Here is a 26260-nt window from a genome sequence, read left to right as displayed (position 1 = left end):
CTTCTCTCTTCTTCTAACCTGGAAAGGCAAGAGTCGTTTTAAAAAATATCCGGATGTGTGGGATGGTGTTCCTTTGTGGCTTCAGAATGGCTGTCGCTGGGTGATACATGTTGTACCCCCTGTTTCCCAGGACTAGAGATCTTTAGTGCCCCAAGAGCCATGCAGAGAGGATTTCAGGGCCGCTGTGCCTCAAGTGTCCCATCATCGGTTGCTTCCAAGCACTCTCATCGAAGATGGCCTTCTGCATTGCAGCAAAAATGTTCACGTCAGATGTCACACAAAGCCATAGTTTAAATTCACTGCAATTAGCATGATTGTCTAAATGCAGATCACTCTGTTAACTATTGGCTAAGGTACCTTATCTGAGTACCTGAAACCATGATTGGAAGCTGGTTTTGAGTGGCCGTGACCTGAACAGTCTAGGCTAGGCTAGTCTCGTCAGATCTGGGACGCTAAGCAGGGTCAACCCTGGTCAATATTTGGATGGGAGACCACCAAGGAATGCCAGGGTTGCTATGCAGAGGCAGGCAGTGGCGAACTACCTCTGAATATCTTTTGCCTTGGAAACCTTACAGGGTCGCCGTAAGTCAGCTGTGACTTGACAGCAAAAAATACAAAAAGAATTTTGAGTGACATACAAAGAGAGATTTCGTGGCTTGTTCACCAGCACCACCCTCCTAGCAATACAGCCTGGAATACCAGCTGGATCATTGCAGGGGAGGCGGAGGAAGATGTAAAGGCATTGAAACGAACAGTTTGAGGCAACCACAGTTTGGTGGCTGCATGTGAGCTGAAACCTAGTTTTACAAAACTAACCACGGCCTTGTGTTATGTCTGACCCTAAACATTGTTGTTTCCGATAGTCAGAGCTCTTGTTGTTATCAGCAACCTCACTGGGAGTACAGTTGGTGTACTTGTCATGTGTGCTTGTGTGTACAGTTGTATAGATCAGGATGAAGGACATGACCTCTTCATGCTTCCATTAGCAGTCAGTTGCATCTGTTTAGGAAGTTCTGTCCTATCCTAGAAACCCTTTAAAATAGTCTGTGGGAACACCAGAGGAGTTTACTGTGCCTTGGGAAGAAAATAAAGAGTGCCTTACAAAACACCCAACTGGTGTGTATTGGTGACGCCTCCTCCTGAATTGATTCCTTTGCGCAACACTTGGCACAGGTGGCCTCCGAGCCCTGCGTTGGATGTCCAAAAGAAGGGAGATCTTCCAGAGATAGTTAGGCTCAAAGTCGATTGCTATCCAGTCAGTACGAAAGGGCTGGGCCTCTGATTTTTGGAAATTCAGCAGCTTGTATTTCCACGCAGGCTGGCTCTTGAAAGACAGGAGTGGAGCAGGCAGGTATTGGCCGAGGGCCATCGCAGGTGGCGGGTGTGGTTGACAGAAGTGATGCTGTGATCAAGAGTAGCGCTGCATGGCATTGAAAAGAAATCGTACTTTTCCTCATGTTCTTTCCTTGCTTGTCCCTTCAGAAAGGAACCTCATGAACCCTTTCAACATGCCTAACCTCTTCCAGAAGCTGGAGAGCGACCCCCGCACAAGAGGCTTGCTCAGTGACCCGAGCTACAGAGAGCTGATCGAGCAGCTCCGCAACAAGCCATCGGAGCTGGGGGCGTAAGTGCCGGGGCGGAAGGGTGGGGAGCTTGGATTCACTTACCGCAGGGCCCCCCAAACCTTTTGAGCCTGCAGGCACATTTGGAATTCTGACAGGGGCATGGTGGGGGGCGGCAACAAAATGGATGCCGCAGGAGGCAGAGCCAGCCACAAAACGATTGCTACAACTTAACTTCGGAAACACAATGTCGATCCTCATGCTGTGGTGGCCACTGTTGCCAAAGCAACGTTATTTTAAAAAAAATGTGTACAGCCAATGAAATCTCCAGTAGTTAATCAGAAGATTTGCTGGGCAAAAGTCCCCTGGCCCCACTCACTTCCTAAAAACATTTGGCAGGTGCCAGAAAAACTGTCAGCGGGGGCCATGGCACCCACAGGCACTGCACTAGGGACCCTGGGACTTACGGGATCAAACCAAAGGTCTCTCTAGCATAGTTCTCAGCAGGCAGTCTCTGGGGTGCTTAATATGATGTGAGATTCATAGCTCTTCCTCTTGTTTGTCATCAGCATCTGGTATTCTCATGTGGACTGCCTGTATATGGCAGTACCATTCATCTATCATAGTGTTGTCTGCATCTTCGAAAGGGGGCTGGGATGGGGGTGTCATCATCCTGCACTACTGGCAGGAAACATGAGCACTCAGAGGGGCAGAATCCATAGGTGGATTTATCGTCAGGTGTGGTGATGGCAACTGGCATGCGATAGCCTTGATGCCTCCATCACCGTGGGCAATTGGGTGACAGCTTCCATTGGTGGTGCACCAGAAAGTCATTTCTTTCACATTATGACTCAGACAAAGAAATGAAAACGGGATGTGTAGTTTGGCAGGGGCCTACTGTCTTGGCTCCCACCAGCAGGAGACAGCTTTGAGGTTTAGGGGGCAAGATTTGGATGCAGAATGTGAGAATAGCCAGACAGAAATGTGAGAGCAACGCATGGCCCCTGGGTTTCACTTTGATTTGGGAAAACTATTGATCTCTGTATGAAGTGTCTCTTGGGATGGGTCTGGTGTGACTGGTGGCGCACGCACCCACAAGTCACCTGCGATTTGGTGGCGCTTTCCACCGTCATCACCAGAGATTGAACCCGGACCTTTCAAATACATTAAAATTCTGTTTTGCTGGCTCAGAGCAGTTTGGAAAACTGTCTTTTTTGCCCCAAACACCAATGATTCTGTTCATTAGGGCCTTGTGAGCGAAGCAGTTAGATGGCTAAGGGATAAGAGATCTAATAAAATCAAGATGATGTTTTTGTAGTCATAGAAGACTGTATTTAGGAAGAAACAAAGACCCATATACCCATACCACACCATACATAATTAGCTCCAATATCCAGCAAAAGAACAGAGCTTTCTGCATAGTGAAGTACTGGAAAGGATAGGGAACAGAATTCAGATACATCTGTAATAGTGTCAGAGTCCCTGGGTTCCTCCTTGGGAATAAGGTAGATCTTCACTCTCAAGGTCTGGAGGTTGAGTTCAGAAATGTTACCCCAGCAACACACAAGTCCAGAACAGTACACTGAACCAGCCAGTGAGATTTGTGCGGGAAGAGAGCTGAACTCTGACAGGGAGAGGTTTAGTCACTTCAATTTGGGGGGGAGGGTTGACAGAGGTTAGAAGTTGTAAGTGGGAGGGAGAAGAGTTAGTTTTATGGGGTGAGAAGATCTGGGGATGTACCATATCTTTGGTTAAGTTTCCCGGTTCAGAATGCTGAGGTTTTGCACTACGTCAGCAGAGCTTGCTAGGTATGGCGTGTAACTTAACTGCAGCAGAGTTCTGTAATTTTCTATGCTACAGACCTGCCTGAGAGAAGGTTTTTGTTTGACCCATGGTATCTGAAATAATTAGGGACAGTTACTTACATTCGTAATGAATTTTGGCCAGTTCATGGATTGCGAACTAAAGTTCACAAACTGAAGAGCCACCATGAACTTCCACAAATTTTAAGGCAGTTTGTGGCGGTTCTTGAAGAGCAGAAAGCAGGGGTTTAACTCTTGGCTTCTGCATCCTGCTGCCCAGCTGTTTTTCACCAAGAGCGGAAAGCAGGGGGGTTAAATGGCTCTGAGTCATTTAAACCTCTGCTTTCTATTCCCTGCCGGTTTTCACAGGGAAATCCCTGCTTTCTGCACCCCGCTGCTTTTTTCAGGGAGAACCCCTGCTCTCTGCTCCCCACAGAAAGCAGGGGTCACAAACCACTGTGAACTGGTTCGGGTCACAAACCAACCTCCCGGTTCATGGTTCAGTTCGTGCCCATCCTTAAATGTAACATCCCCACAACTCCTAGTTAAGTGTCAATATTTATTCTGTCTTTATGTTAGTTCATTCTTCAGAAGTTAAACTGTTGCCTCCTTGTTTATTGATCTAGCCATTTATACCAGCCCAGTCCCCTCAAACCTTTATAGTATCTTGCTGGGAATCCTAGTGCAGTGGGCTAGGCAGGAAATTCTGTGACATAAAAAACCTTCGGGGTGGTATCTGGCCCCCAGGAAATCCGTAGAACCTCTCTGGCGATGGCAGCAGCAACCGATGGCACCTGTTTGAGAAGGTGTTGCCAAGATCATTTGACTGGCTGGGGACCAGAGCTCAGTGGGTGTTCTCTTATCCCTAATCTGTGGCCGCTCCACATCTCCCATGATCTAACTTTATACACTCTCCAACTACAGTTAAGTTCATTATATGGTGTGCATGCATACAAAGGCTTATGCCCAAAATAAAACTTTGTTTGTCTTAAAGGTGCCACTGGACTCAGACTTTGTTCTGTGTTTCCTAGCATTAGATTTGCCTTCCAATGGACAACCAATAACAGTTCAAATTCCAGTTACAGAGCCTTGAAAGAGTCCTCTATAGTTGTGTTTTCCAGCAAGTCTTCCCAGGTCAGAAACTGGTGTGCATCTGCTGTCAGCCTTGGAGGGTGAGCCATCTTTTGGGCTTACTCTCCAAAACTGAGCCCCAGTACCTGGGCTTACTCTCCAAAACTGAGCCCCAGTACCTGACAGCCCACAGTCATGGATGTACGATTGGATATTGATAAGACAGGTCTTCACGTGGGTTGTTGTCACCATCTCAAAGGCACAAGTGCCCTGCAAACTTCAGAAAGACTGACAGGGTTGACAGTCTTGTGATGAAAATCGCCTCTGTTTAGATATTTACAGAGATAGAACGGAGACTAATAGTGACTTCGGCGCTGAGTGGCTCTTTAGCATCGCAGCTGGTCCTAATAAAAGGTGTTGTGTGGACTGTGTTTTAATTTTGGACCAGTACAGCTGTAAACAGCATTTGTCTGTAGTGGAGGCAAAGGTAGAAGTTTGTCTCCAGCCCTCTGGATCCTGCTGTCTGCAGTGTGTAACTGGTTTGTTCCATGCTCTACTTCATAACAGGAAACTGAAGGACCCGCGGGTGATGACAACCCTGGGGGTGCTGCTCGGAGTAGACTTGGCCAGTGCAGATGATGACGATGAAGCGATGTCTCCACCGCCGCCGCCGCCTCCCCCCAAGAAGGAGCCGAAGCCAGAGCCCATGGAGGAGGACCTCCCAGAGAACAAGAAGCAGGTACTGCCCACTGAACACAGAGCATCACAGACACGATGGGCTTCTACGGTATACTCCATGTTTAGACAATGGTGGAACACGGGGAGCAGCCTCAAGGTGGCCAAGCTTAAGAGGCTACGATGCTTCTAACACAGCAGAGCTCCTTTTGGCGGAGAGAGAGTGTGGTGTCATTGTTAAGAGCAGTGGCCTCTGATCTGGAGAACCAGGTTTGATTCCCCACTCCTCCTCCCTATGAAGCCTGCTGGGTGACCTTGGGCTAGCCACAGTTCTCTCTGGGTGCCTGTTGTGGGGAGGAAAAGGGAAGGAGACTGTAGGCCACTTTGAGACTCCCTTAAACAGGTAAAAAAAAAAGCCAATGCTTTGTCTTCTTTCCGGGATGTGTTTTTCACTCCAAGAGTTCTTTTGTAAATGGGCAGTCTCCTACCCCTCCGTGCACAGAAGTTATATAGTTTCCCCCTTTTCTTCTCCTTGGCCTTCAGCTCTTTCCCACTCCCAGAAAGATCATTGCTGGGGTTGCAGGATCCCCTGCAAAGGAACAGCCAGGTAGTTGGAGATGCTGGAGTGAGAAAAGGGCAAGGAGTTGGTAACCACTCCTCGTTCCCTTCTGCGAGTGCAGCTTGGCTGAGGGAGGGATCAGCTACACACTCTCACCCTCCCTCCAGCCTGCCAGCCCTCCCAGCTGTAACTCACCCATGGATCACACAGGCCTTGTATTGAATCAGACCCTTGGTCCATCCAGGTCAGTGTTGTACTCAAGCCACCAGTGCCTCTCCAGGGTCTCAGGCAGAGGTCTTTCACAGCACCTGCTGCCTGGTTCTTTTAACTGGAGGTGCCAGGGATGGATCTGGAACCTTCTGCTTGTAAGGCAGAGGCTCTTCCGCTGAGCCACAGCCTCTCATAAGACCCCAAAGAGCTGCAGCAGTGGAGAAGAAAAACTCCGTGTTCCATCCATACATTGAAGGTAGGATACGGCCCATCGTCCTTTTCACTGTACACTACTCATCATGATTCACCCTCTGGATCTTATTGTCAGCTGCATTCTGCAGAGTAATGCTGCACACTCTAGCCCCGTCCCCCCAGGGTTAAGGGACAGGACATCTGTGTGCCATGCAGAGGGTCCCAGGTTCAATCCCCAGCCTCTCCAGTTGAAAGGACCAGGCCACAGGTGACGTGAAAGGCCCCTGCTGGAAATCCTGGAGCGCCACTAAGTAGACAGTATTGACCTTGGTAGACCAGTGGTCTGATTCACTATAATGCAACTTCATATGAACTCGTGTATATATGTGAATTTATTTCTTAGATTGCTGGGTCACCTGGCCTCCTTTTGTGTGGTGTTCTCTCTTTTCTCCCCTTCTTCCTGTTTGTACCCACACTTTACCTTAAGTCATAACATCTGCTTATCCTGCAGTAAAAGTCTTCATCCTGAAGTGTCCCCAGTTTCTACTCGACTCTGGAACTTGACTCAGAGTAGCTAATCGTTTAAAGGCCCCTTGGTTGCTTTTCACAGGCTCTCAAAGAGAAGGAGTTGGGAAACGAGGCCTACAAGAAGAAAGACTTCGAAATGGCCCTGGAGCATTACAACAAAGCGAAGGAGCTGGATCCAACCAACATGACATATATCACCAATCAAGCAGGTAAGATGAAGGATGACCCTTTTCTCCCTCCCTCCCTAAAAGGCAAAGCTGAGGTGCCCAGCCACAGAGGAGGCCAGAATGGAAACACTTGGGCTGGAGTTGCGCCAGGTTAGTAGGCTTACCAAAGAACTGCCATCAGTTAAGTGTGGGGGTTTGATCATCCATTTGCTGGGGAGATGCAGAAGACAGAAGCCCACCAGATGGCACAAGAGCACTCCTCTCCAGGACCTGATTCAGCAGCAGCAGCAACGTTCTCTTGTTTATGGACTCAGGCACATTCTCAGTCATCTTCACCACATCTGCTAAACCAGGTCTAATGTCTTTATCCCCACAAGGGCTGAAGCTGAGAGCAGGCAACGCCCCCCTTTGAAGGTCGAAACAAGCGCTTCCCAGCTGGCACTTAGCCATTATGCAACTTCATTTTTTCTCAGTTCAAGAACATAAAACGATTAATATGGCATTGGCAGTAAGGAGGCTTGAAGCGTATGGAACTTTGACCCAGCCAGAACATCAAGGGGGCCAGTTCTTGGGTATCATAACCGGCTATCTTTCTGCTCTGTTGGACAACAGCCCCCCCCCCCGGGGGGGGAACAAAGCCTGACTGGCATGAATGCATATTCTCTCCTCCTCTTATTCCTCCTCCTCCCTTCCCCTTGGTTTGAAATTGCAGTTTGTAAGCTCCTCGGGACAGGGACTCGTCATACAGTTTGCTATGGTTCTGTATAAGTGCTGGAATGTGTGTTTACTTGCCTTACAGTCCAGTCAGCAGACATCTGTCCGTCCACAGAGACCTTGCTGCTTATAGCTGTTACAGGTTGTGATGAAATGGGGACCCGCCCTCAGCCCTGAGAGACTGAATAGCCGTTCGCTGGCCTGCAAGCCCCTGTTTTCGCCTGCCCACCCTGCCTGGTGGGGCTATTTTCTTTCCTCATTCGCTGTCACCACTCCCTGGATTCACACCGCCTTCCTAGAGGGACAGTGAGACCCCTCTGGCTAACTCCCCCACCCTTGGGAAGTGGGTACTGCAATCTTTGGGTGCCCCCTGGAGAGTTGGCAAACCCTATGATTTGATCCCATTTGGATTCCCTGGCCTCCCTTTGCCTCTGGTAATGTGCTGAGCGGGGAGGACTAAGTGGTCGAGGCACTTTCAGGTCTTATAACCAGCCCCATAGCTAGCAACTTTTCACTGGGGGGGGGGCAATTTTTTGCTCAGGGGGCCAGCCATTATATGTCTGTATGGAGCTATGCATCTTCTTTCCTCCCCACCCCAGACTGTGCTGGTTCAGATGGGGCTGATCGACTAACTGCAAATCAGTGTACTTCAGAGCTGTGGAGCGCACAGTTGGAATCCTGTGCCTTGTCTCGCACAATGACTTCCCTGTGATCCCATGCAGCCCCCATTTCACTGACAGGCCTGTAGCTACTGTGGAGCTCAGAGGGAAGAGAAGCCAAGGCTCAGTTTGGGGGCCCTGGAAGAAATGTTAGGGGGCCGGGCCCCGTGGGCCCCACGTTAGCTATGGGCCTGCTTATAACTCAAAAAGGTTTATTTGAACTATATACAAGAAAATAAACAGGAGTAAACCGCAATTCCTCTGTCCCTACGCACACCCTCTCTACCTCTGGAGGTGGTGGCCTCATGATGGGATTTGCTTCCCCCCCCCCTTGTTGTGGAGAGAAACTCCAGCCCTCCTCAGGACTGGTCACCAGTACTGCTTACTCTCCTTGGCTCTGCACCACGATTTATAGTGGCCTGGATTGCCCATGGAGGGTGGAGTAGCAGGAGTAGCAGGAGTCCCACCTGTATGCTCCTTTGAAGCTGCCGTCCAAGCTGAGCCAAAGGCCAAGACTAGGCTGAGACTAAAAGCTTCCCCGGAGGGCTAAAACCTTTATCTGCCTGGCTCCGCCCCTGGGGTGGGTCCCTACTTTCGTTCACTTTTTCCCTAAAGCTGCTGGGAAATATAGGCAGGGAGGTATGGCAGTTCCATTGTTCCCTATGGAGCACCTCCCTCCTCCAGGGGACTACCCGACTGGCAGCCATTTTAAAGTAACCTGCTGCCTCTGCCTGGCAGCCATTTCGTTACACAGTTCTGGGATTGTCAGGGGCTCACAACTTTCTGTTTTCACCCACCTTCCCCCCTTAGCGGTCTATTTTGAGAAAGGGGATTACAATAAGTGCCGGGAGCTGTGCAAGCAGGCCATCGAGGTGGGGCGCGAGAACCGGGAGGACTACCGCCAGATTGCCAAGTAAGCAGCAAGTCACTCCCGAGAGCCTTCCTCCGTTGCTGGGGGCTGGGCGTCTTTTGCAAGTCTGGTTGGGTGGGACTTCCATTTCTTTGAAGATCACTTCTGGCTTTTCCAACCGTTGCCGTTTTTCTCGGTGTAGGGAGGTTTTGGGCTCCCGCCCCGATCATTAAGCATACGCTGCTTGCGCTTCTACATCTTTCTCAGCAAACGTCTCTGCCAACCCAGTTGTCTGACCTGTATACCTCAGAGACCTGTCTTTGTTTTGGAGTGAAAGAAATGAGTTGGATTATGCATGTGGAAAGCACTCGTAATGGCAGGTCTTCCCTCTGCAGCTGCTTAAGACTTCCAGAAAGTCAATACTGCAGGTGGAGGGGGGTGGGGTGTCAGAGGAACCTAGCTGAGTCGGTGGTTGAAATGAGGAAGGGGATTCGGGCGCAACATCCTCTTCTCCGAGCACCAGTGCAAACCTTGTTCCATCAGCAGCAGGAAGAGTCAGGAGTAGTTTTGTCTGATTTCCCACATCGCTGTGTGCCTTTTTCTTTCAAAGAAGGCTCCCTCAATTCCCAGCATTGGCTTCTAGCGGGTCTTAGGGGACTGCTGGGGAAGCAAGGGAAGATCTGCCTTTAAGTGCCTTGTACTTCCAGTTGGAAGGACGCAGCCCACTAATTTGCTTGCTTGCTTCAGGATTTGGAGGGACGGGAGACCAGACTATTTTAAGGCTACGAGAATTTTTACTCGTGAACTGAGGCGGAAGCTGAAACGTGATTTCTCGAAATGGCCTCTCTGCAGAAGTAGCCTCTATTTACCCATTGCTTGGCTCTTCCCATAATCCCCAGCAAAACCTCATGGGGTTTGGGGCTCAGGATGTTCTGCGCTTGCTAACTCCTCGCTCTAAGCTTTTTCTTTTCTACGTAGAGCTTACGCCCGAATTGGCAACTCTTACTTCAAGGAGGAAAAGTTCAAGGAAGCCATCCAGTTCTACAACAAGTCTCTGGCCGAACACCGTATTCCCGACGTGTTGAAGAAATGTCAGCAGGTGAGTGTCGGGCTCTTGAGCCTTCTTGTAAGTTTGGTCCTGTCCCTGTGCCTCTCCCATCTCGAGACTCTCCAAAAGCATCTCCAGCTTCCTTGGCTGGTCCTGCCTCTTCCACTACAGGTATCCAGTCTTCATACAACTTGTGCAGGAGTTCCTGCGGAGATCCCACAGACTTAAGAGTTGAGATGTTACAAGTCTTCTTCATGGCTTGAGATAGATATCATTTGCCTTGTTTCAGGGATTGTGAGTTCCATATCTAAGTCTTGGAGATGGACAGCAGGGGATGAATGTGTCTTTCCTGTTATATCTCCTGAATATTATTTTTAGCTGTTATTAATTACTATAATAAGGAGCTGCGGTGGCTCAAGTGGTTAAGACGCTAAACTGCAGGCTGTGGAAGGTCGGTAGTTCAGCAGTTCAAGACCCGAGTGTGCCGCATGATGGAGTGAGCTCCCATCTCTAGTTCCAGCTCCTGCCAACCTAGCAGTTCAAAAGCAAGAAATTGCAAGTAGATAAATAGGTACCACTTCAGTGGGAAGGTAACAGCAGTCCGTGCGCCTTGGTGTTTAGTCATGCCGGCCACATGACCACGGAAATGTCTTCGGACAGTGCTGGCTCTTCGGCTTTGAAACGGAGATGAGCACCGCAACCCTAGAGTCGGATTCGACTGGCTTTCGAGCAAGGGTACCTTTACCTTTTTAATTACTATAATGCCTCCATTTGCTTCAGTAGTGTTTCATTCAATAGGGGCTTAGGTGCACCAGTAAAAGCCTTTAATTTTGTTGTACTTCCAGAAGGGATATGGTTGGTGATGCCATTGCTGGTTTTTATATGCAACTTCCTTCTGCAGGCTGAGAAAATCTTGAAAGAGCAAGAGAGGCTCGCCTACATTGATCCTCAGCTGGCTTTGGAGGAGAAGAACAAAGGCAACGAGTGTTTCCAGAAAGGTGAGAGTCTGTGCACAGCCACATCTTGGAGCGTCCATCCTGCCCCTGAACGTACATAGCTGTGTTACCTGAACTGGTCCCTGAAGAGAGGAATTATCTATAGATGGGATACCAGAAGGGGATGATGTGAGGTCTTGTAGTCTGTGTATACCATGGTAGATCTCTTGAATGGTACTCCAAAAACAAAACAAAAAAATGTGAGGGAAGAGAAAGTGATTGTGAACACACAGAGATAACTATATGCGAAAAAATGAAAAATATAGAGAACCTACACTATGCACCTGAGAACTGCTTCCCCAAGCACTGACACATACACACCAGCAACAGGGTGCACCTTATTAGAGGGAGGAGAAATTGGGAAGACTTGGGAAGGGGCATACAGCAGATCTGAGGGCCTGGGGCTTGAAGAGATCCAGCAGCTGGTGTAGCAGAGGTCTGAGGAGCAGAGCAAGGAGCCAGCAAAGGAGGGAGAAAAGCCTGTGGAATGCAGCAGGGGCTCTCAAAAGGAAGCCAGAGTTCTCACTAGCAGAGATCTGGACCGGAGATCTGAGGAAGAGTTTGCTGACCCTTGGAGTCCTCCTTGCATATCCCAGGTCCTGACTTTGGATTGGGTTAAGAATAAGGAGTTTGAATCTTACTGGCAGGTTTAACTGCTGTCATATTTCAGTGGGAAAAATCAGGAAAATCATTTCAGTGGGACAAATCCGGAAAATTCCTCTGATTATCCTACCGTGAGCCAGATCTGCTTGGGCACAAAGACCCTAGAGAGGCAAGAATAACTCCCAAGGTGAGGGTGGAGGACAAGTTAATGACTTAAGCATCTTCCTCAATTGAATCACCGACCTTGGGCTGGGCAGACACCTCTGGGTGTGTGTGAGGGCATTGGGTGATGTCTGCAGCATTGAAAAGTCTTTTGTTATTGAGAGATGGCAGGGCGCTGGGGAAGATTGCACTTGACCTGCTTTGCGCTGGGGAAGATTGCACTTGACCTGCTTTAATTCAGGCCACACCCCTCCCGTGTCATGGCTGAACCCAGGGGCTTTACTGAGACTCCAGAAGTTTTAGATCCCCTGACATTTAGGCTTTAAAAAGGGGTTGCCTATTAAAAGTTGGGGGGGGGCTTTCTGAGGGGTCTCAGCTGGAGGAGCGCTGAGGTCCTCACATGTGCCTTAGAGTGGGTCAGGCCTTCAGTCCATCTACGTCAGTGTTCCCTGACTGGCCACAGCACACCAGGGTCTTTGGGTCACAGAAGGCCTTTCCTGCTGCCTGAGGCCCTTTTGGCTCTGTGGGTGCTTTTGAGCAAAGGGTTGTCTTGAGAATGCCGGGGGAGTGGCATTGTTGTCCTGTTGCAGCAATCCACGGAGGCTGGTGGGGGTGGGAAGTGCCATCAACCGACGGCTGACTTAACGGCAACCCTGCTGGGTTTCCAAGGTAAAAGACGATCAGAGGCAGTTTGCCGTTGCCTTCCTCTGCATAGCACCCCTGGGCTTCCTCAGTGGTCTTCTGTCCCAAGTGTGGAGCAGAGCTGGCCCTGGATGGCTTCCCAGATGTGATGAGATTGGGCTACCCTGGGCCGTCCAGGTCGGGGCCTGTGGAGCCTAGCAGCTGCTGCTGTTTTTACTATTTTAAATTTTAGCCTGCTTTTCACCTAAGGAGGTCGGAGTGGCATTATGTGGTTTTTCTTCCAGTTAACCACTATACACTGTCAGATATGCCTCAGTGACATCTAGATTAATTGTAAGAAGTTGAGTGTGCCTTCGAAAAGTTTTTGGAAATTTGATGCAGAACGTGCCTGTCAGAGCGATCTCCAGATCTCATACCTTCATGTATGTTGTGTGAATATTCCTGCCCATTCAGTGAAATTTCTTGTGGTGCCTTTTTGAGTCCTTCTCACTGAGGATGCCTAGGGGCAGGGCCTTCTTGGTTTCCACATCACAACACCAGGACACTCTTTACGCGTGAGGGGTCACTTGGGACAGCATTTAGGTGCCAGGTGACCATTTCACTGACTCAGTGGTAGAGCATCTGCTTTGCATGTAGAAAGTTCCAGATTCAGTCCCCCGGCATCTCCACTTAAATGGATCAGATCGTAGGTGATGTGAAAGACTTCAGCTGGAGAGTGTTGCCTATCAGAGGAGAACTTGGTAGGCTAATGGTTTTGCTTTGCATAAAGCAGCTTCCTTTGTTCGCTACGCTTTTGACTGAACTGATCAAATCCAAGGTTATTTGAATTGCTTTGCTGTGATTTATCTGCTGCTGGTTTTACTTTTCTGGTGTTCTGTGTCAGTTTTGCTATGTTGTTCAGTTCCGGTGTTTTTCATTAATAATTAGCCGGCTTCAGCAACTTTTGAAGCAAGTTAACAGTCTGAGTCCAGTGGCACCTTCAAGACCAACAAAGTTTAATTCTGAGTGTGAGCTTTCGTGTGCATGCTCACTTCATCAGATAACATTGAAACAGACTTCCTCAAGCTTACATATAGGTTGGGAGGATTAGTTGCCAGGAAGGGCTAGTTAGAGTCAAGATGCATAAGTAGCTGAATGATTATAGCTAAGATTGGATTAAAGCAGTTGGTAAGACCTGTGAATAGCAGCAAATTAGCATACAAATAAAGAGTTTGCTAAATGTGAGAACTAAGTTTGAGTCCAGTGGCATCTTTAAGACCAACAAAGTTTAATTCTGGGTATAAGTGAGGACTTGAGTGATTTAGCACGTATAGATGAACACTTCTTCAGATACTTAAAACAGACTTCCTAAAGCATTACATATAGGTAGAGAGAGGGTGGAGGGGGGTTAGTTGCCAGGAAGGGCTATATGTAAGGCTTGAGGAAGTGTGTTTCAATGTATCTGAAGAAGTGTGCATGCACACGAAAATGGTCTTAAAGGTACCACTGGACTCAAACTTTGTTCTGTTGCTTCAGACCAAAATGGCTGCCCAGCTGAATTTATCTTGAAGCAAGATACACATTTTTAATCTGATCATCTATCTGTTTTTTTTTCTTCCAGGGGCCTATCCCCAGGCAATGAAACACTACACAGAAGCCATCAAACGCAATCCCAACGATGCCAAACTCTACAGCAACAGAGCTGCCTGCTACACTAAATTGCTGGAGTTCCCGTTAGCACTGAAGGTAACTGTGTCCTCGAGTTGAGAGGGCTTCTGAACTGCATTCCAGGAAGCCCTGGAGGCTCTCTGAAGCCAATCAGCATTCCTTAAAACTGCAAAGGTTTGCAAGACCGGAATAAGGCTGTTAATGATAGAATGTTTTGGATGTCATTAGTTTGCTGTAAGTCAGAAATGACTTGATGGCACTAGACACACACAAAGGCAGATAAGCTTCCTTAAAAGACAGGTTCAAGAAGAAGGCGACTCGCCCTTCACTCAGAGTCTCAGAGTGGCTTACAAACTCCTTTCCCTTCCCCTCCCCACAACAGACACCCTGTGCAATGTTCCCTCTAAGCTGTGGAGTCCTGTGAGCAAAAATTCTACTTTGTGAGCTACTGGCATTAAAGTTGTGAGCGAGCGATTTGGCTCCTGCATAAATTACTTTGCTCTGGAGCCGTCCTTCCTGAGCTAAGGCAAAAATGTGTGAGCCGGGGGCTAAAAAACTGTGAGCTAGCTCACACTCAGCTTAGAGGGAACACTGCCTGTGAGGTAGGTGTGGCTGAGAGAGCTCTTTCAAGAACATCTCTTGTCAGAACTATGGCTTGCCCAAGGTCATCCAGTAGCTGCAAGTGGAAGAGTGGGGAATCAAACCCGGTTCTTCCAGATTAGAGTCTGCACACTTAACCACTACACCAAACACTTAACCATTACACCAGTAGCACCTTAGAAACCAGCAAGGTTGTCAGAATATAAGCTTTCAAGAGTCAAAGCACCCTTCAGCAAGTACAAAAGACAGGTTGCCCACAGCTGCTGGTCCCCAGGGAGGGCACACATTCATGGGTGGCAATAGAGAAGCTCAGCAGGCCTGGCTAATAAACTGAGTGCACCCTAGAAAGTCACCCAGCGTCCTTTGCAAAGCACACATATTCTGTGGCACAGGAAGCTGGCATTACAGAGTGGCGAAGAGGATCGGCTGAGATCTGAGTAAGGGTGTGCATTCAGCCAAATCTGAGCCGGGAAAAATATCAGTATTTTTCGGGTATTGATTCAGCTGGATAGTGATTTTGGATATTATTTGTCTATCTGAAATGGCCAAGCCCCAAAAATATTTGGGATTTTTGGGACTGCCGGGTAGACGAATAAAGGGATTATGGTTTAAATGCCCTTTTTCTTCCTCCATTGAAATCAATGGAGGATAGGGAGACCTTCTTTGGGGGCCCATAGAATTGGACCCCCTGGCCCAATCTCTTTTAAACTTGGGGTCTTTTTGAGGCGAGGCACTAGAAGCTATACTGCAAATTTGGTGCCTCTGCCTCAAAAAACAACCCCTCCCCCGAGCCCTAGGTACCCTAGATCAATTCTCCATTATACCCTATGGGGGAACCATTAACTATAATGGTCCCTGTAGGTTATAATGAAGCTGGAAAAATTCCGGTTTCCCAAATATTTTCCAAATCTGAATACCATACCGGTATTGGGATTCGGGAATATCAGGAGATACCAATATTTTTCAGGTTCAATATACCCAAACCCGAAAAATACCGGGCTGGGGTTTTTTGCACACCCTTAGACCTGAGGCAGTTTCCAGTTCAGATCTCTGCCAACAGATTCATTGATAGTTTGCTGAGCCACTCTTTATCTCAGACCTCTGCCTGCAATATAGGGATAATACTGATCCTCCTTAGATCTTTGTTTCTTGACAAGTGAACCTGAATTACTTTGAATGCTGTGTTTTATAAATGCTAGGGGGTGGTTCCTGTTGGCTTAGGGAAAGGTTTCTTGAAGGTAAAAAGACTGAAAATTGCTGTCAAAGCATTGAGCACTGACTTTGAGGAGCGATTTCTGCATGGGTTCTTGCTTCACCTGTCGCCTGGGACTTGCCTCACTTTACTCTGGAAGAGCTTGAGGGCTTAATGTGCACAGCTCTCTGCTGGTGGCAACCCCCACCTGTGTGTTTGTGTGTCCTGCAGAATTCCCGTGGTGTCAAATACGGCCCTCTTGAGGGTCCACGTTTTTTTAAAGACCTCACCAAACATCTCAGTAAACCCAGCCTCTTATCAGCACCGTGTGGCATTGACTTTGCTTCAGGGTCAATCTGCATGCTTGCTTTTAAGTTTTTAAATCCTGAGGGGACACCTCAAGACCCCAAGAATTAATGAGCCTTTTGCTTGCAGAAGAAAATCTGCTGCATGATCAGTGAATAGAAACTTTGGCTTACTGTAAATCAGGGGTCTCCTATGTGATCCCCGGGGGGTGTTTTTAAGAAGTGGGGCTTTTGCCCAGGAAGGCTTTTGATTGGTCAGTGGAGATTTGCTTGGCTGTGCAGGTGTTTTGTTTTTGTTTTGTTTTTTAATGTTGCTTTGGCGGCAGCTTCTACCACAGCCCAAGAACTGTGTGGCTGCAGGTAAGCTGCAGCAGCCATTTTGTGGCTGGCCCTCCCTTCTGCGGCAACCATTTGTAGCAGCCGTTTTGTGGTTGGGCCCACCACACTGTGTCAGAATTCAAAAGGTGCCCAGAGGCTCAGAAATGTTCACAGCCCCTGGTTTAGATAACCAAATCATAGTACTAATCAATAATATGTAGTATTAGCTTATCACTTTTGAGCATTCAGAGTGCTTCCTGTATATTATCTAGTGACAGTCACTACACACTGTGATGCTGTAGGTAAGCATTACCCCCCTCCACCACACCCCTCAATATTGCAGACTCGAGGTTGAGCATGAGTGGCTGGCCAAAGGCCATCGAGAGAATTCATGGCAAAGTTGAGAGTTCAGCTGGGAACTTCTGCTTCATGGCTCCATCTTTTAGCTGCACTGCACAGTAGGTCTCGGAGACAAGGTGGTAAAATCAGTTTCTAGACTGTTAATGCTTTAGGTTGCCAGTTGGGGGTTCTGTGCTTTTAATGTTTTACATGTGCATGCTAGAAAATTCCTTTTCCAGGAAGAAGGCTATGGTAGAAGGAAGATACCTAGTGGTCATAGGGGGAGAAATTCAGCTGTGTGGACTGGTGCAGTTGGGAAACAGATTTACCTCTGAATTTGTGGCAGCCGCTTGCAACTTAAATCTGGTGTGTAGATGAGCTGCTGCGATACCTTCCCTCCCTCAAGTTCTGTGGCACTTGGTGTTCTTGAACAGCTGAGGACCAATTCCCATCTGTTTTGGAGTTGGGTCACTCTGTTGCAGGTCCTTCAATATCACAATACACCTGCCCCCCCAAATTAATGAATAAATTTAATGCCTAGTTAAATGAATAAATCTAACATGTAGTTTAAAATCCTGGGTTCTTCCTCCCTTACCATCAGATTGTTTTGTTTGAAACAGGTAGCTAGGCTGACTTGAAGGTTTGAGGAATGTCTGCATCGGACCGAACTGCAAGCTCTGTTGTTTAGAAAATGTATATGCTGCCTCTTTAAAAATCTGCTAGAGGCAGCTTGCAATACAATAAGATCAGAAACGTAACAGTTATGAATAATAAAACGTTTAGCAGCTTCAAATGATAGAGTAGTCAGGCTAGAAACAAAGCATAAAACCCCCAGTCCTGCAGCAATTACACTGGCTTTTAATCTGTTCCTGGGCGCAGTTCAAGATGTTGGTTTTGACCTCTAAAGTCCTTACATGGCTTGGGACTGGGCTGTTTGAAGGACCGTCATCTCCCATATGTTCTTGCCCGGGAACTAAGATCACAGGGAGAGACGCGTGTCTGACGGGTACATGAGAGAGGGCCTATCAGTGGCAGCCCCACAATCATGCAACAACCTCCCCAGGAAGGCGTGCCTTGCCCCCTCACTCTAGATCTTTAGGAGGCAGTGGAAGACAGTTTTACTCGTGATGGCATTCAATTGGTTCTTCTGCCTACCAGCAGTTTTAAATTGTTGGTTTTAACTAGTGGTTTTTATGGGTTTGGTGTAGTGATTAAGAGCGCGGACTCTAATCTGGGAGAACCAGGTTTGATTCCCCCACTCCTCCACATGCAGCTGCTGGTGTGACCTTGGGTCAGTTACAAGTTCTTTCAGAGCTGTTCTCTCAAGAGCAGTCCTCGAAAGAGCTCTCTCAGCCCCACCTACCTCACAGGGTGTCTGTTGTGGGGAGGGGAAGGAAAGGGGATTGTAAACTGCTCTGAGACGCCTTTGGGTAATGAAGGGCAAGGTATAAATCTTTTCTCCTCTTCTTTATTTACATTGCAAGCTGCCTTGGCTTTCTGTAAGTAGAAAGGTGACTAATAAATGCAATAAATAAGCAAAACTCAAAAAGAGGGGAATATATCTGTTAAAAGCCAGGGTAAAAAGATGGCTTTTTCCTGGTCCCTGAAGGACAGGAAGTTTGACATCAGGCGAGCCTCAAGGGCTTGCTGTGAAGCAGCGTGCCCGCTCCATTTTAAAAACTCTCTTGTTGCCCCCTGCCTCACCTCTGCAGGCATGGGGTTGAACAGCAGGCCTCGGGAGGAGGATCTGAACTGGTGCCTCTGAGCATGGGGGGGAAGAAAGCAGTCTTTTAAAAGCGGTTTCTCTTTCCACAGGACTGTGAAGAATGTATCCGTCTAGAACCCACCTTCAGTAAGTATGTGGTCCTGAGAATGCTGACTTTTGAAGAGGGATTAGGGAAGAGGGAAAGGCGATGAAGCAGCCCACCCCGGAGCGTTTTGGGTGACGGGGAATGGCCTAGAGCAGGGGTGGCCAAACTTGCTTTACGTAAGAGCCCCATAGAATAAACGGCAGATGTTTGAGAGCCGCATGACGTCAACAAATACTACAGGCATGTTTTCATTGAATAATATGCAAATTTGTTTTTTATTAACATTATAAATGAGACTGCCAGAAATAAAACCAAAAGGGATAAAAATAGATATTGATAATGATATTTGTCCAAAGATATTTGTAGGCTTGGGGGGGGGGGGGGGCTTTGAGAATGCATTTTAAGCTAAAGTTGCTTTCTTTCTCTGCTCCCCCCTGCCTCAAGCCTACCCAGGAAGGGAAACACTGGCTGGGGAAGGGAAGACCGATTGGGGAGGCAGGCCTCCCCTTCGCTTCCCCAGCTGCCCTGCTGGGAGCCACACAATTTGTGTGAAAGAGCTGCATGTGGCTCCCAAGCTGCAGTTTGGCCACCCCTGGCCTAGAGGCCTGATTACAAGCTGCCTGCAAGTCCTCAGGGCTGTGGCTTTCTCCAAGCAACTGCAGCTGTTTCCAAATGTTAAAAACCAAGCCGTGGTTTACCGCTACATGAATGGGTGCGCCCCAAGCTCCTCCCACGGGATGACCTCAGAGGACTCTTTTGCAGCAAAACCGCAGCTGTTTTATCCAAATCGGCACAGCTATGGTTTGTGTTTTCCCTGTGAGCCAAGATGCCAGACCTTTGGAATCCTGTGTCGCAGAGTATGGACTGCAGATTGCTGGCATGGAGGCAACCACAAACTGTGGTTTGCCACGAGAGCAAAGATACTTCTCTGGTAGTGTGCAAAGGGAAGAGGAAGAAGGGAGAGCGTGAGCCCAGTGATGCCCTCGGCTCTTTTCCTTCTGCCCAGCATTTTGCTGATGGACAGTGCAGTCTTTACAAGAATTGCCCTTCTAGGTCCACTGGAGTCAGGGGGCTTAGAAGGATGTAATATTCCTTGAGTCCAGTAGCACCATGGTAAAGGTAAAGGTTCCCTTGCTCGAAAGCCAGTTGAATCCAACTCTAGGGTTGCTGTGCTCGTCTCCGTTTCAAAGCCGAAGAGCCAGCGCTGTCCGAAGACGTTTCCGTGGTCATGTGGCCGGCATGACTAAACACCAAGGCACACAGAACGCTGTTACCTTCCCACTGAAATGGTACCTATTTATCTACTTGCAATTTCTTGCTTTCGAACTACTAGGTTGGCAGGAGCTGGAACTAGAGATGGGAGCTCATGCCGTCATGCGGCACACTCGGGTCTCGAACTGCTGAACTACTGACCTTCCACAGCCTGCAGTTCAGCGTCTTAACCACTTGAGCCACCGCAGCTCCAGTAGCACCATAGCAACCAACAAAATTTTGGGGGTATAGGTTTTCGAGACTCAAATCCCCCTTTGTCAGGTGTCCTTAGGATTGCACTGTAAAAAGCTTAGCCGTATAGCCAGTGCTGCCGGACAACTGCTTTCTTCTCTCAACAAAAGAAACAACTCGGGGTGGCAAACGTGGGCCAGTAATTTTTGACATGAGGGTGACCTGTCATTTGCTGTTGGCTTGCAGTCAAGGGCTACACACGCAAAGCAGCAGCCCTGGAAGCGATGAAAGATTACACCAAAGCCATGGATGTTTATCAGAAGGCACTTGAGCTTGACTCAAATTGCAAGGTGGGTGCATGTTTGTTGGACATGGCTGCTGTAACAGAGGAAATTTGGGGGGAGGTCAGGTTTTCTTTCCCTTGAAGAGGCACAAAATGTTAGGAGGTTGCAGGGTACTCTCCTCCTCCCCAGGAGTAAAAACCGGCATTGTGATTGCAAAGGGAAGGGCCTTCTTAGTGGAAACCAGCTTTCTGTTCCAGGAAAGGGGTATTCCTAAACTTTGCCTTCACTTACATATGTGTTCCTATGCCCCCAGGCAGTCATATTTTTCCTCCAGCTGGCTATGCTGAGCTGTCTTTGCAGTCCAGGAATCAGTTGTCTCTTCAGCATGCTCCGGTAGGGGGCAAGAAGCTGTTGCAGAGAAATACAGGTCTTTGCAGGACTTGCCAGGTTCACGAAAACGGGGGGGAAACGGAGGCAAGGCAACACCAGTCTCCCAAGCAGAATCTCTCATGCCACTGCCTTCAACCCCACAGGAAGCCTCAGAGGGTTACCAGCGTTGCCTCATGTCCCAGTACAATCGCAACGACAACCCGGAGGATGTGAAGCGCCGTGCCATGTCCGATCCTGAGGTGCAGCAGATCATGAGTGACCCGGCCATGAGGCTGATCCTAGAGCAGATGCAGAAAGATCCGCAAGCACTAAGCGAGTGAGTGAGGGCTTGGGGGGGGGGGGCTGGGTTGGCGTGGTCAGCTTGGGCAGAACTGGCCTGGGGTCTCTACCAATGTTCCCTCTAAGCTGTGGAGTTTCATGAGCAAAAAATCTACTTTGTGAGCTACAGGCATCAAAGTTATGAGCAAGTGATTTGGCTGCTGCATAAATTAGTTTGCTCTGGAGCCATCCTTCCTGAGCGAAGACAAAAATGTGTGAGCCAAAGGCTAAAAAACTGTGAGCTAGCTCACTCTAACTCAGCTTAGAGGGAACACTGGTCTCTACAAGAATCCTTCCTGGGGTCGTGTGCTAGTCCAAATGGTATCCGTACACAAGAGATGATATTCTGGTCTCCGGTTCCTTTGTCTTTAGCCTGGCAGCTCCCATGTTGTGCCAAATTGCATTGGTAGCACTGCAGTTCTAAACACCGGAGCACCCCATTGAAGTCAGAGGGACATAACTGGCAATCAGTTGTGGAATGGTGGATATTTTGAACAACATCTCATACTTTGGACCAGCCAAGAGAATATAGGAAGTACAGGCTGGGGCTGAGACTGGTCATTGCGCCCATAGGTGGGTGAGGCTCTTAAAGCAAAGAGGGTTTGTAATCCAGGTGTTACGTCAGATAAATGCAGATCAACACTGCCTGTGCCGATTGGTGTTTTGGATAGATTCTAATTTCATAAGCTTTATTCTGGGCGATTTCGAAGTTCAGGACTTTTAACATTCCAGGAAAACTCTTTTATGTTGTCAGGGCATCAGAGCCAGTTTGGTGTAGTGCGTGGATTCTAACCTGGGAGAACCGGGTTTGATTCCCCACGCCTCCACTTGCAGCTGCTGGATGACCTTGGGCAAGCCACAGTTCTGTCAGAGCTCTGTCAGCCCCACCTACCTCACAGGGTGTTTGTTGTGGGGAGGGGAAGGGATAGGAGTTTGCAAGCCACTCTGAGACTCCCAAGTGAAGGGTGTGGTATAAATCCAATCTCCTCCTCTTCTTCTTCTCCTTTTCCTCCTCCTCCTCAGAGTAGTTATGAGGAAGGGCTGGCAACGGTTTGCGGTCTGTGGCAGTCTGTAGGGATTGGGTTGGGGGGTGGGTTCCTTCAAAGCCTTTTAAGGATTCCACTTGTGCTTTTCAAAGCATTTCTGTACACTCGTGAGAACTAGAGGCACTCTCTCCCATGCGGCCGTACTGCACAGTTTGCTTTGGTAGCCCTCTGGTTTTTGAAGTTTGCCACGTAAATTGATGATGAGGCTTTATTTTATTTTGCTCCATTTATGCCCCACCTTTCTCTCCAGCGGGGACCCAGAGTGTCTTACCTCCTCCTCCTCTCCTCCATTTTATCCTCACAACAATTCCATGAGGTACGTTAGGCTGAGAGAGGGCTGTTGACTCGAGGTTGCCTGACCAGCTTCCAGGACAGAGTGTGGATTTGAACCTGAGTCTCCCAGGTCCTCGCCTGACACCCTTAACCCCACTGCACTGGGCTCCACACTCGTCTCTGTGCCCGCAGAAGGCTCCTGCTGCAACTCAGGACCCCCTAACTGCTCGACCGTATTTGGCGGCGGCGGCCCTGACGTGAACCTCCTTGTTTCCTCTCTCTGCAGACACTTGAAGAATCCGGTCATCGCTCAGAAAATCCAGAAGCTAATGGATGTCGGTCTGATCGCGATTCGGTGATGATTTTGACTCCGCCTTCCCTCTCCTGGTTGAAGAGGGCAGCTGGGACTTTTGGATGCTGGCAGCGCAGTCCGAGGGCGCCTCTCCTGTGTCGGAGGCAGGGACTTGTACAGTCGAGCGGTGTGTCGATCTCGCTCTCTTTTCACACATAAACGTGTGTGTGTGTGTGTGTGCTCACGCCAAACTCCCTGCCAGCACAGGGGCTGGCCCATCGATCATCTTGCCCCATTGCTCTGCCTCTCGGCACTTGTTCCCGTCTGTATGCTGCCCTCTTCTTTCCCCCTCTGCCCCCCTCGCAGTTTTAATCCTCTTCGCCAGCGGCCCTGACGTGCGGGAGGTTCATCACTTGTTGGTTGTCTGGTTTCTTCTTCTTCTTTTTTTTTTTCCCGGCTGTGAGGCTGCGTTTTGTCTGCTGCACACCCAATAAATAAAAAAGCAAAGTTAGTGGCCTTGGCTTCCTGCCTCGCCTCCCTTCCTCCGCGACTCTTGTCTCGTCTGCTTCAGGGCTTGTTGTTGGTCATACATATGCACAACAACTGTGCAAAGCATGTTTCTGCAGTAATTTGTGAGCTAGCCCTGTGGCTAGGCCATCTCCTCTAGTATAGCACAAACTCCCTGACTCCTCCCTGCTTGTTTTCTAGCATTAGGCGCCCAGTCACGACGGCACAGCCCAGAGCCATCTTGACAAAATAGCAGTCAGCACTAGAAATTCAGCAACCTGAATAAATTGGGCAAACATACACAGATTCCGCCCCACCCTGGATGGCCCAGGCTGGCCTGACCTCCTCAAATCTCGCAAATTAAGCAGGGCTAGCTCTGGCTGGTACTTGGATGGGAGACCACCAAGGTTGCTACACAGAGCCAAGTGATGGCAAAACCACTTCTGTTTCTATCTCTTGCCTTGCAAACTCGACAGGGTTGCCATAATTTAGCTGTGGCTGGACAGACCTTTCCACTGCCACATAGATTCCCATTTTGCATAATTTATTCTGCTAGGCATGGGAAGAATAAGGTTTTCCTCCCAACTACTGGACATCTTATTTAGACACTCCCCTTGAGATTTCACCTAAGCATTGCCTATACACTTCTAAGCATATCTTTGCAACCCTAGGGCCTAGTAACTAAGTGCAAACTAACTCTGTACCAAGGGCTGTATTTTGTGCTTCTCCAATGCCGTGTGGTGTGTGTGTGTGTGTGTGTTAAGTGCCCTCAAGTCACTTCCAGCTCATGGCAGTGCTCGGAATTAATGACCTTCAGAGCGTTCTCCCTCTCCCAAAATATTAGAACATCCAATGAACCTGGTGGGCAGTAGGTTCAGGACGGACAAAAGGAAATACTGCTTTACACAGAGAGTAGTTAAAAATGTGGCGTTCGCTGCCAGAGGATGTAGTGGCGGCCAGTGTTCCCTCTAAGCTGAGTTAGTGTGAGCTAGCTCACAGTTTTTTAGCCTCCGGCTCACACATTTTTGTCTTTGCTCAGGAAGGATGGCTCCAGAGCAAACTAATTCATGCAGCAGCCAAATCGCTCGCTCACAACGTGAATGCCAGTTGCTCACAATGCAGAATTTTTGCTCACAAGAGTACCGCTTAGAGGGAGCATTGGGGGTGGCCACAGGAATAAACAGCTTGAAAAGGGGGATTAGATAGATTCATGAAGGATAAGTCTTATCAGTGGCTACTAGCCATTGTGGCTGAGGGGGACCTCTAAGTTCAGAGGCACTAAGCCTCTGAATCTCAGGGACAGGAGACAATGTCAGGGGAAGGCCTCAGCCTCTGTGCCCTGTTGTTTATTTATTTGATATATATACTGCCCTCCCTGAATGGGCTTAGGGCGCTGCACAACAATTAAATAATAACATTAAAATAACACTAAAATAACAATTTGCATAGAATAATATCATAAAATACCATGATGGGTGATTGGCCAAAAGCTGGGGCGGGGGAGGAGTCAACTGCCTCAACCAAATGCCCGGTGGAAGAGCTCCATCTTGCAGGCCCTGTAAAACTGCAATAAGTCCCGCGGGGCCCTGATCTCATAGGGGAGCTCACTCCACCAGGCAGGGGCCAGGGCCGAGGCATCCCTAGCCGAGGCTAATCGGACATCCCTGGGGCCAGGGACCACTAAGAGATGTTGATTTGTGGACCTCAGTGCCCTCCGGGGCTCCTATGGGGAGAGGCGGTCTCATAGGTATGCTGGCCCCTGGCCATATAGGGCTTTAAAGGTAAGCACCAGCACCTTGAAACGGATCTGGAATTCAATCGGCAGCCAATGCAGTTCACACAGCACTGGGTGGATACGAGCCTGCACAGGCGTCGCTGTCGGAATGCTGCCGCATTCTGCACTAGCTGCAACTTCCAGAGCACAGAGTCAAGGGCAGCCCCACATAGAGAGAGTTCCAGTAATCAGTCTGGAAGTGACCATTGCATGGGTCACTGTAGCTAGTTCTTGGGGGGGTGAGATATGGGGCTAACTGCCTGATCTGCCTCAGATTGAAAAAGGCAGACTTGGCAGTGGCAGTGACCTGGGTCTCCATGGAGAGGGAGGCATCCAGGAACACCCCCAGACTCTTCACCCCCGACGTAGGCACCAGTGGAACCCCATCGAAGGCTGGTAGCCTAATCCCCTGACCCAATCCCCTGCGACTCAGGTACAGGACCTCCGTCTTGGAAGGATTTAACTTCAGTCGGCTCTGTCGTAACCAGCCACAGCCTGTAGCGCCTTGTCCAGGTGTCCTGGGGCCGTGTCTCCATCAGTAGATAGAGCTGGGTTGTCATCCGCATACTGGTGACAACCCAGCCCATATCTCCAAATAATCTGGGCAAGGGGGTACATATATTGAACAGCATGGGGGAGAGAATTGCTCCCTGCGGGATGCCACATTCCAGTGGATGCCGCTGGGATAACTCCCCCCCCCCACACACACACACAAGTGCCACCCTCTGTCCCCGACCCTGGAGGAAGGAGGCCAGCCACTGCAAGGCAAGCCCCCGTATCCCGGCATCGGCAAGGCGGTGGGTTAACACTGCCAGTAGGTCAAGAAGAATCAGCAGCGCCGATCCGCCTCAGTCCAGGTGACTCCGGAGATCATCCACCAGGGTGACCAGCACCGTCTCCATCCCATGGGCAGGGCGAAAGCCATACTGGAAGGGATGCAGGACTTTAGCCTCCTCCAAGAAAGCCTGAAGTTGTGTTGGCACTGCCCTCTCTACCGCCTTGCCCAGGAATGCTAGATTGGACACTGGGTAGTTATTAAGGGCCGTTGGGTCCAGAGAAGGGTTTTTTAAGGAGAGGGTGAACTACCGCCTCCTTCAGTCCCCCTGGGAAGGCCCCCGTTGAAAGGGACAAGTTAATAAATCTCCCTCAGCGGGGTCCGCACCTCATCACCACAGGCCTTAACGAGGCACGATGGGCAGGGATCTAGAAGGCAGGTAGTAGGCTTAACAGCTATCAGGATCTTGTCAACTTCGTCCTGGGAGAGCGGACTGAAGTGGGCTAA

At 49.1% G+C, this 26260-nt stretch overlaps 1 protein-coding gene across 1 annotated transcript in view; it reads left to right on the top strand.

Moving 5' to 3' along the window:
* Positions 1-23564, top strand: part of STIP1 (stress induced phosphoprotein 1) — a 31143-nt gene extending 7579 nt beyond the window's left edge. The window contains exons 4-14 of the mRNA XM_015416810.1: positions 1483-1624; positions 5003-5174; positions 6682-6808; positions 8950-9052; positions 9968-10088; positions 10939-11035; positions 14040-14164; positions 18656-18692; positions 20341-20444; positions 20912-21084; positions 22692-23564. Coding sequence (XP_015272296.1) covers positions 1483-1624; positions 5003-5174; positions 6682-6808; positions 8950-9052; positions 9968-10088; positions 10939-11035; positions 14040-14164; positions 18656-18692; positions 20341-20444; positions 20912-21084; positions 22692-22764 — 1274 coding nt within the window. The 3' untranslated portion in view covers positions 22765-23564. The remainder of the gene's footprint in view (positions 1-1482; positions 1625-5002; positions 5175-6681; positions 6809-8949; positions 9053-9967; positions 10089-10938; positions 11036-14039; positions 14165-18655; positions 18693-20340; positions 20445-20911; positions 21085-22691) is intronic.
* Positions 23565-26260: the final 2696 nt, after the last annotated feature.

The sequence above is a fragment of the Gekko japonicus genome, unplaced genomic scaffold, assembly GCF_001447785.1.
Source record: "Gekko japonicus isolate JY-2015 unplaced genomic scaffold, Gekko_japonicus_V1.1 scaffold248, whole genome shotgun sequence".
NCBI classification, from domain to species: domain Eukaryota; kingdom Metazoa; phylum Chordata; class Lepidosauria; order Squamata; family Gekkonidae; genus Gekko; species Gekko japonicus.
This window is presented reverse-complemented; position numbering and strand designations above follow the sequence as displayed.